Source organism: Cucurbita moschata, unplaced genomic scaffold, assembly GCF_002738365.1.
Source record: "Cucurbita moschata cultivar Rifu unplaced genomic scaffold, Cmos_1.0 Cmo_Scf00053, whole genome shotgun sequence".
NCBI classification, from domain to species: domain Eukaryota; kingdom Viridiplantae; phylum Streptophyta; class Magnoliopsida; order Cucurbitales; family Cucurbitaceae; genus Cucurbita; species Cucurbita moschata.
In genome coordinates, this window is record NW_019268569.1 from 133,521 (window position 1) to 144,231 (window position 10,711).

The window sequence follows — 10,711 nt, forward strand, 5'->3', positions numbered from 1 at the left end:
AGAAAATAAATATTATAAAAATATTTAATAATTTATACTTTTAAGAATAACCATAATCATGACTTAATATTTGTTGCTCTAAACTCGAACTATTAATATTTAAAATGATAATTGATGTTGTGTTATTAAATTATGTAGATGATTTAAATAAATATATGTTTAAAATTAAAATAAATCTTCTAAATTTTAAAACTAAAATAAATAAATAAATAAATATATATATATATATTGGAAACGAAAATAAAACTTAAAATTGAGGGACGAAAATAAAAACTTTTTGAAGCATTAAAATGAAAAAAAAGAAACAAAATTAAAGCTCAAGAAAAGAACAAGCCGTTGATTGGTCTGTCACCATCGCTGCATCACCTTCATCCTAAACAGAACGACGGCAGACACGTCATGTAAATTCAAGGAACTTAAAAATTTGGTTTAACAAAAAAAAAAAAAAAAAAAAAAAAAGGTGAGAGAGAGGGAGAGAGAGAGACAGAGAGAGACAAACAGAGCTCTAACAACAAACGTTTCGCGCGATCTCTCTCTCTGCGAAATGTGCATTTTGCTTCGTCCTCGCATGTGTCAGCAATTCGAATTCCATATAAGGTTAGACGAAGAGAGATATAATTTCCTGAAGAGAGTATAAATGCGAAGAGGATTCCGAATCTATGTTCATCTGAAAACACTGTGTTTCGTGTCTTGAGTTTTTGTTGCAGTCGCTGAGGTGTTGGATCAAGCCAACGAGTTTTGCCGTCGGTGGAATTGTCGGCTAGCTAATTCTTCCTTGAATGCTCGGTTCTGGAGGCGGGAGGCGTCTAGAACAGGTGGATTTTATCATTTGAGTGGATTCAGACATTTCTTTTGATGCTTAAACGACTGCACTGAGTGGAGCTGAATTTGTTGAGTTGGTTTGATGAGGATCTTTGAAATTGGCCTTTTTTTGTCTTTGAAATCGTCTAGTAATGGGATCTTTTGATAAGATCTGTCTGAATTTTATTTCGTTCTTGATGGATCTTCGGCCGGGTTTTATTTATTTATTTTTTATATCATTTTAACTGATTGGGTAGGATTTTCGGGTTTTAACATCCATTGTCATGGGGGGGGTGGGGATTAGACTCTTTGCTGATCATAATGTTATGGAACTATGAATGTCTTGCGTGGTTACCTTTAGTCGGTTGTTAATAAATATCCTCCGAGTTTTTGAGATTGTGTTGTACAATGTTGTTCTTCTGATCTCAATATGCACTTCCGTAGTGTATCTATCTGATTTTAGTGTAAGAAATCTCTTATAAAAAAATTTTAGTATAAGAAATATAACTTTCATTAGCTGCAATGTTATATATCTTTTGCAAATGGTCTGTGTTGGTTACTAACTTTTCATTCGTTGGTGATATTCATTAGGTCTGTTGGATTTCATCTCATTACGCAGAGTTGGCTGTGCTTTTTTGATATAGTCAGTCTGAGCAAGCATAGTTTTGCGGTAGGCTGATGAAGAACGGAATGATAGAATGCTGTGTTTGTCACTCCCCGTTGGTTTCTCCGACTAACAAAGGTATATCGAGGGCATATGATCAACATAAGATCAGAATATCATCTAAGCAACGAGCCTTAAACACCCTCTTGGTTGTAGGTGATTGTATCTTGGTTGGTATGCAGGTGACTGCCATATCTCAACTTATTCTTGACTTATCTTTGGTGACGCATTTTCTTAATTGAATTCTCAGTGAAATGTAATCATGCAAAAGATTGTGCTGCCATGGTTATCCTGCTTTTTTATTTTAGTTATATATATGTATTTAGTGTGTATTTTCCTTCTTTTCCTTTTTGAGATGGTTTTGAGAAATAAATTTTTGTTGTTCTGTCCATTCTGTGATGTACTGAACCTAATTCTACTCCTTACTCTTGGATATCTACCTTTCCTATCATTGATTTTATTCCACAATGAAAATCATACTAATTACTGTTATTCCTTAAGCCCAATTGGACCATCAAGAAACCTTAACAGCCTTCCTTCTCGGTCCCCTTGTATACGTGCTTTGTTGCCAGTGTCCACATGCTCCCCTTCTTTATCATTGCTGCTTTTGTCAACTTGCCCATATGATATGTCTATTTTTCTGTTAGCATGTTCAACCTTCACAATGCTTAGAAAATAGCCATTAACACATGTAAGTGCTATAGAACAAATGCCACCATTGTCTCTATAAATTAACGGTCCCTACCTCACAGCAAGTAAAATTCAGTAAGTGTTGATGTTTATGTAGCAATCTAGTCAATTATTTCTTATCAAGAAAGAAAACAATAGACGCTTATATATATATATATATGGAAGATTGCACAATTTTGAAAAATTGTTCATGGTATTGCATGTAAAAGCAGACAAGAAGGTGCTTGCTCCCCCACATGAATCTTCCTTTTCTTGTTTGATGCTATTTTGATTGGTTTAAGAAAGTCAAATTTTCACGTGATCTAACCTGGTTTTTAGATGTCTAACACTGGTTCATTTTCATTGCCAGCCTATTTTGGTTTATATGTCCAAGGTGGATGGGAAATTCATGTTCAGTCCAATTAGTGTTAACTTTTTGACCGAGACTACAAAGGTTATCTTTGCTATTTTTATGCTGATAATCCAGGTACTTCTTATCTTGGAAACTGATCATTTGCCTTTAAATATATACGAACTATACTCTCAAGTGGCTTTGAGCCTGTAATGCTCAATTTGAATGGATATCTCAAACCTAATCATGTTAGTTTATACGGTTTTCTAATTTTGTTTGTTTGCGGTACAAATTAATAATTTAATTCTTATTATATTGGGGGTGATAAGAAAGACAGTGACTGGTGAACTTTTCTGCTTGTTTGCGAGGGAGTTGGGGGGAGGGGGCTTTATATTGCATGATCCTTTGTAATAGTTAATTTTGCTTTTATCTTTGAGTGCCTGAGCTTGTTTACACGACCTAGACTAACCTTATAGACAATTTCTTGAGTTTGTAACATCTAGTTTCCATACAAACTTTTAAGGAATCTAATATTTTAGTTAGATGGGTGACCACCATGGGAACTGATTCTCCAAAAGTGTTTTTGTTGTTTTCACATACCAGAATGCCAACTAGGAAGCCAACCCATGGTGTATGTAATAGGTGATCGATGCCACAATAACTCACGAGTAGGTTTTTGAATCATATAAAACTAGAAGTTGATTTCATTTTAGATCACTTATGTTATTTGGATAAACAATTAGTTTAAGCTAAAAATGTAATTCCATCAAATATAGGAACCGGCTTTTTTGATACGCAAACAACTTTTTCTTAATTTAGCATTAAAGTAAGAAAATTTAATTGATTTTGATTTCAAATCCAAGGCATCACTAATTTTTTTTCTTTGTCTAAGACCTGTATTTTTCAAATGAGTTGGTTTCAGTATGACTTTGGAATTTGTGGTTTGGTAGAGCTTTTCATCTAACTTCACGTAAAAGTATTGAGTTTCTTGATTGAATTGCTTCTGAACAGACCCCATGGCCCATGAATCTGTCTTAGTATTAACTCTAGCTATGAATTGTGCAGGCTAGACATCAGAAAGTTGGGGAAAAGCCTCTTCTCTCAATATCAACATTTATGCAGGTTACTTTCTCGCATGAATATTATCTACTTAATTATTAGTAGTTTAACTATTATCTAATTACTGGCAATCTCTCTAACCCGGTCTCTCTAACCCAGTCTTAAGGCTGTCTCTACCTTTTTGTTTGAATATATTAATCTTTGATGTTTCTTATTAAAAAAAATTGATTATCAATAGTTTCTGTTGAATATAATATCTATGCTTGCCTTTTCAAAGTAAAATAGTTTAGATTTACATGAATTGAGATAGATAAACCATAACCTCATTGTAAATGAAACAATATAAAACCCCAAAATATAAATGTAAGCCCAACCTAAAAGCCAAGTGAAAAGCCTAACAAGCAAACACTAAATAAAAGCGCATCAATTGTTGAGGATGATGAGAAGCAATGAATAAATACAAAACTCTTCGGTCACAGGCATCCATAGAGAGGTGTTTAACCTAGACAAAGTAAAAACCTCCCCTCGAGACAACTCTACACTAATGTTTTTAAAAAATAGTACAAAAGCGGTTGATGGAAATCTTCTCTAAGCTGAGGATCTAACGTCCTGCTTTTTGATATACCCGAGCCATGGACCATCTCTACTAACACGGAAATTTTAAACGATGTAAATGTTTGAATCAATTTGAAGACATGCATGCATAAGCAGATTTACCACAAAACAATAAAAGTTTATATAGAAGACTTTGGGGACAACATTTAAAACAATAACATATACTAAAAAAACATCAAAGTTAAAAACCAAACTCAGATCTAACTCAACCTTAAAACCCCACAACTCGATCATGCTGCCCTACCGATCATGCAACTCCATTATTAACTGAAAAAAAAAAAAAAAAGTAGCATGAATGAGTGTGAAAATACTTCTTTAAGTAGCTTGCTTATAGGCTCATAATACATTCTTGAGTTTTATTTTTTTAACTTAAGTTGATCTGCTAATATGTCTGATCACAAACCTTGAAGTTTCATTACTAAGTCACAGGTCCTTGAAGTTTCATTACTAAGTCGCAGACTCTTCTATACTAACTCGCCCCAAACTCAACTTAGGTTTCTGGTTCGGTATACATTACTTAGCCCTAACAAGACTCTTTTTAGTTTACCGACATTTATCTTTTAGCTCCATAGAGCTCCACTTCCTTTTTAAGAGTATCTTAGAATTATAGGGCGTTATGAATAACTCCTCACTAGTCCCTTCAATTATGCTTCACAATTTCAAGGTGCAACCTCTTTCCAACTCCTACCATCATTACATTACGAGTGCTGTCAACTGAGATGGGTATCAAGGTTTAGTTAGCATCCCCTAATAGACTTCATAATGTCCTCATAAGGATGTGACCCTCGTGCGCCAACTCTCATGATTATGTGGTCCCTTGCCCTCAAGTTGCAAGATCATAACTAAGGGGCAGTTGGAGATCCCATATTGCACCCACATAATATACATATGACACAATAAAGTTCATATATCGTGATCTCCACTAGGCCTACAATATAATGCATAGCAAGACACCTACATCAGGCTATCTTCTGGACCTACCAACTTATAAGGAACACATGTAGACCCTCGCTTCTCAAGACAGGTTCACTAATAGATGATACTGGCGTCCTTTATTAATCCCCACATTGCACAAATATAAAAGGGGATTGACCGCCCAAGCCACTGCCAGATGATACTGGTTTTCTTCCTACGGTTCAAATTCAACTTGGTTCTATCATCAAAATCGGAGAGCTCATCTAGAGGATTCCACATAAAAAACATTCCAAAAGGGTTCACTTCGCAAGAAGAATTGTGCATCTAAAGTTTATGGGTTCTTTTTCCAAATTTCTTCCCAATTTGACCTTCGATGAGGGCCTTCCCAATCTTATTTCCTTAAATTGCTTCAACTAAACTCTTATCTATTCCTCATGGATTCAAACCCCTCAATCAATTTTACCATTTCTCCTAGATAATTCACGAATTGGTGCACAATTATTGCTCTGATTAGGGGTTCCAAAATATGTGATTTTTCAGACGAGATTTAATCATCAAGTTTCTTAATCAGTAGCTTAAAAACCAAATTATCTGTCTAAAACGCCTCAGACTCCTTCCAAGCCTTGTCACCTACTAAAAGTCCCAAATATCGTCTTGCAAATGTGTCGGTTAAACTCTTAACTCCCATTTGTTCCCTCATTGGCACTGGAAATTCCGGTGCCAATTTTCCTTTTTTATTTTATTTTTTGTTTTTTAATTTAATTGTTGGTCTGAAATTAGTTTGCTTGTTGAAGCTGTTTGATCCTGATCATTTAATAGTTTACTTGTGCTGAAAGGTTTTAGTCTCCTTTAAGGATGGACGCTTCTACTTGAGGGTAGTAATTGAATGTAAACTTTCGATTTTTTTTAATGAATATTATATTGTCTTTTTCTTTATTTATTCTTCCATTCCAGGGCTTTTTCTAGGTATAATGCCAAAGATGTCTTGTTTTCTTTTGCAGGCAGCACGTAACAATGTGCTTCTCGCTGTGCCAGCACTTCTCTATGCAATCAATAATTACCTGAAGTTTATCATGCAGGTATACTGTTCATATCTATTGAAGTGTTTTATTTTATAAATTCTGTTTTTTTTCATTTTATTTTTATTTTTTTCAATTATTACCTGAAGTTTATCATGCAGGTATACTGTTCATATCTATTGAAGTGTTTTATTTTATAAATTCTGTTTTTTTTCATTTTTTTTTAATTATTTTTTTTAACTGGATACATCTTGGAATTACTTTACACTGTCAGATTATATTGTCTTTGAACAATCTTAGATATGTATAACTAACCATGTGACTGTCTATACAGCTATCTTTCAACCCTGCAACTGTGAAGATGCTTAGCAATTTAAAGGTATTGTGTCTATCAGTAAATTACTGTATTTCTTGTGGTATTATAACTTCTGTTGTGCTTAACTCATAAGATTGGTGACTCTCTCTTGATGTGCTAATACTCTCATCTTACTTAAAGGTTCTTGTTTGTTTGGACAAGGTTGTTTTGTATTGCTGTACCGATATGGTTATGTCCAATAAGTAATAACCTTTATGGGCATTTCCCATCCTTCTCAAGAATCACTAATTATCCAATTCCTATTTCCAATGAAAACTCCATTTTTTAAAAAAAAAAATAAGAACTAAGAGTAGTGTACAATGGAAGGACATACATTGGCCACCATGGCTTTACCTAGTAGGTGAAAAGGGAAAATTGTAAACTTAAATTCCTTTGTAGCCATAATGTTATTTTGGTGGGTGACTACTCGAATATTTTGACTTTATATGTTATTCACATAGGTAGTAATCATGGAATATTGGTCTATTATTTTCTTTTTATTTATTTTAAGAAATCTAGTTTTCATTAAGAAAAATGAAAGAATGTACAGGGGCACGCACACAAAAAGAAAAAAACGTGCCCACAAAAGGAACCCACCACAACCTACTAGAAAGGATTCCAATCCAAAAGAATAAGATCTAACCGATAGTTACAAGATGGTTGATTCGCAGAAGCGAATCAAGAGGCATTAAATCTCATCACCTCTGACATATTCGCTAGAGATCTCTCAATCACCATAAAAACCTTACTGTTCCTCAAGCCACACACTCCGAAGTCGTGAAATAACATGCCTGCCATAACCCTCTTCCCTTATTATGAACAGAAGAGTTCATTAGAATTCCTCTATCAAAGAACAACCATACCTGTGATGCATCCATGCCACCCCAAACAAACTAAAGCATCAACTTCAAAGATAGTCACCCCATAAGAGATGGTGAAGATCCTCCTCGTGTCATCTGCAAAGAACACACCATTGTGGCCACAAAGCAAATGGTGGTTTGATGCCCATACAACATATATGAAATACAACAATGGATAAACAGTGAGTGCTTGCTCAATCATTGTGGGATTTTAGTTGATGTGTGCTTTAACTATAATGCTTGTTGCACCATCCTCTGTTTGTTGTGGTGGACTTCTACAACATATATCAGAAATTTAGATATAAATATGTATGTGTGTGTTTGTATATATTGTACGCATGTATAACAATGCATGAAAAATGAATTCTTGTGGAATTGGTGTTTTAGTACAATGGTTTGACTATAACACGTGCTTGAATCAATGCTGGTTTTTGATTGATAACCGTTGGATATATTTTCACCCTTACATATTATATTCTTCTTTTCTTTTAAAATGGTACGACTTGTTATGTTATGGTAAAGCATATGAATGAATTGGAAGGGAAAAAAATCCATCATGCGCATCAAAACACTGTAGGAGGTGAAGGTTTCTCATATAACTCTTTCATCATCATTTTCTTTGTATGTATCATCATTACTTAAAAGGAAAAGTTCCAGCAACTAATTTTTATTTTCTTCCTGTGTTAGCAGTAGGCTAGTACTAGAACCAAGTTGTTCATCCACGCTTCTAATTTCAGTTTAGGTTTAGATACTAAAAAAATGGTTGGTGGAGTGTGAAACATAGAGACTTTGAAGAAAATGGTTTCTCTTAGGACATAGGGTGACGAGTCTGATTATTGATGAGGTTTCTCTAATTGTGCTTGTCTTAACCTTAAAACATATATATCTTATATGATTTTCCAAAAATAATAGTTTAATTGATACGGCCTGTTCAGGTTTTGGTGATTGCTGTCTTGCTAAAGTTGATTATGAGACGACATTTTTCTATTATTCAGGTTAGTATATTTCTTCTGCCATCTTTGCCTTCTCAATGTGTTGAGCTATTACAATGGAGGGTGGAGAACAAGTATCAATTGTTTAGCAATTAGTTCTAATATAACATCCAATTGTTTATGCATATATTTATAAAATCAAATATAGAAAGTAATTACCTTCGGTTATTTATTACCTTTTACTTGTTTCATTTTTCTGCATCAGGAATTATTATTATTACTACTATTTAAACGATAAACCAAATTGTTAGAAGACCAAAAAAATATATTTTTGCTAAAATATGGAAAGCTACAAAATAAAGGCAGATTAGAGGACATTGTGCTTAAGAGCTCTCTGATTGACATTGATCACAAAAGGGAATAATTATGCTTTGGAAGGGAACACCAGCAACAGAGTTTTGGTTGATTGAATTTCTGGAAATCTTCACCTTCATGGTACAACTAGGAGAAAGATCCTACAAAGTAATCTTTTGTGATGTCATTTGGTTTGAATTTTTCCAAGGCAACCATCTGAAGGAAGAACTTAACTTTCTCTAGAACCATTCTCTTCCATATTCTTCGACAGAAATAAGGAGGGAGAGGTAAGATGTACTTGGAGATTTGCAAGAAAGCTGGCACCAGGTGTCTAAGTGACACCTTTTATTGGGATGATGGAATTGGAACGACTCTGGATGTTTCAACCTTTGGCATCATGAACTACTCTCTTTTATTAAAATTTTCTTTAAACAAAAGGTTCCAACTCTGTCCTTCGACAATAGGTTAGGGAGTAGGGGATGGATTCCGTTGCTCTTTATTTCCTTTATGGGTTGGCTTTCATATTTATTTTTTCAAGAAACCCACTGCCATTTGATTCTTCAAGTTATAAAAACGGAATCTTTTTTGGTGCTGATATTTTAGAGATGAGAAATGAGAGGCTGGAAGTTTCCATCAATTACATTGTGATCACCACCAGCAAATGGCTAAGGACTATTTCCTGTCCACAAGGAATAAAGATTTTCATTAATGATTGAAAAAGTTAAAAAGAGTACAAAAGTGTTAAATATCTATTTCTTATCTTAGAATGTTATACTAGTTTCTCAAGCTTGTCTTGTCTCCCTCACCAATGAAGAGATAACAGTATGGAGAAACCTTTCACATAATTGTTTTTTTAATTAGACATTCTACTCAAAATAGCATCTAAATCAAAAGGTAGATCTCCGTATCTTATGCCTGAAAGGCTTGAACATCCATCTAGGCTTACCATTGAAGAACAAAGAAGGTAATGGAACTGATATTTATTTTTTATTTGCCCCAGTGGGAAGCACTTGCTCTGCTGCTTATTGGCATAAGTGTAAATCAGTTGCGGTCCATGCCTGATACCTCCACTTTGGGTCTCACAGTTACCATGAGCACATATGTCTACACACTGATTTTTGTAAGTGGATCTTGTTTCATGGCTAGAATGCTAGCACTGTCTTACATACAAGCTAGTTCTTCTTCCTTTGGTTTCTATATATTTTCAAGTAATTTGAATTTTTTTTACAGGTAACTGTTCCATCTCTAGCTTCTGTTTATAACGAATATGCTTTGAAGAGCCAGTATGATACTAGCATCTATCTTCAGGTAATGATACTATTCTTGTGTTAAATTTAATCTGGAGAATAAGCTATAGATACGCTTCTATGTTTCATACGTTCTCTATGTAGAAAAGTAAGAATACCTGTCCACACCTGTAGCCAATAAAGTATTTTATCACTAACTATTTCCGTTTGATTAGACTTTGGGATAATGGGTGTGGGATATTGAGTGGCATTTCCCTTATCTCAGAGCTTCTCTTTTTTGATGTTGAAGTCATAGCATTCTAAGCTTATACAAATATTTCCTGTTTCTTAATGTTCGTTATATCTGCTTACTCAATAGTTGGGTCTGTCTTCTGAATGGGGGATTTTCTATTGAAGTGCAGAATTTGTTTTTATATGGATATGGCGCGATATTCAACTTCATGGGAATATTAGGAACAGTTCTTATGAAAGGTAAGATATAAATCTCTTATTTACTACCTCCCAAATAAATAAGCAGAAGACTTTGTATGATTCCTTCCAGAAGATGCTGCTTCGACATCTTGGATTTTGTCTCTTGTTCTTTTTTACTTTTGATACCGAGATATTTATAATACTGATCATGACTTGGCAGATGTAATTTCACGCTGAGTCATCTTTTTAACATACTGTTTTGATCTGTGTTCTTAACAAAACGGATGTCATTTTAAATCTTGTTTAGATATCATACGTGGCAAGACTGCTAGACACCCTCTATGGTTGTGGTTTGACACGAGTTTTCAGGATTTGCTCAGATTTTAATACTATATATTAACAAAGATTTTCTTTTCATGGTTCCAACTTATGATTCTTTTTCTTTTTTTTGGGGGGGG

At 34.2% G+C, this 10,711-nt stretch overlaps 1 protein-coding gene across 3 annotated transcripts in view; it reads left to right on the forward strand.

Annotated features, from left to right (window-relative positions):
• Nucleotides 1-452: 452 nt before the first annotated feature.
• LOC111436344 (CMP-sialic acid transporter 3-like) overlaps nucleotides 453-10,711 on the forward strand; it is a 13,271-nt gene continuing 3,012 nt past the window's right edge. For 2 of the 3 annotated variants that reach the window (XR_002709219.1, XM_023074095.1), the window contains exons 1-11: nucleotides 453-597; nucleotides 708-815; nucleotides 1,393-1,647; nucleotides 2,505-2,621; nucleotides 3,552-3,608; nucleotides 6,077-6,154; nucleotides 6,429-6,473; nucleotides 8,245-8,304; nucleotides 9,596-9,715; nucleotides 9,826-9,903; nucleotides 10,244-10,313. Coding sequence is in view for 2 of the 3 variants with exons in the window: in XM_023074095.1 (XP_022929863.1) it covers nucleotides 1,480-1,647; nucleotides 2,505-2,621; nucleotides 3,552-3,608; nucleotides 6,077-6,154; nucleotides 6,429-6,473; nucleotides 8,245-8,304; nucleotides 9,596-9,715; nucleotides 9,826-9,903; nucleotides 10,244-10,313 (793 nt within the window). In the remaining variant the exon portion in view is untranslated. Of the gene's footprint in view, nucleotides 598-695; nucleotides 816-1,392; nucleotides 1,648-2,504; nucleotides 2,622-3,551; nucleotides 3,609-6,076; nucleotides 6,155-6,428; nucleotides 6,474-8,244; nucleotides 8,305-9,595; nucleotides 9,716-9,825; nucleotides 9,904-10,243; nucleotides 10,314-10,711 lie in introns of all 3 variants that reach the window. The other variant, XM_023074096.1, reaches the window with a different exon arrangement.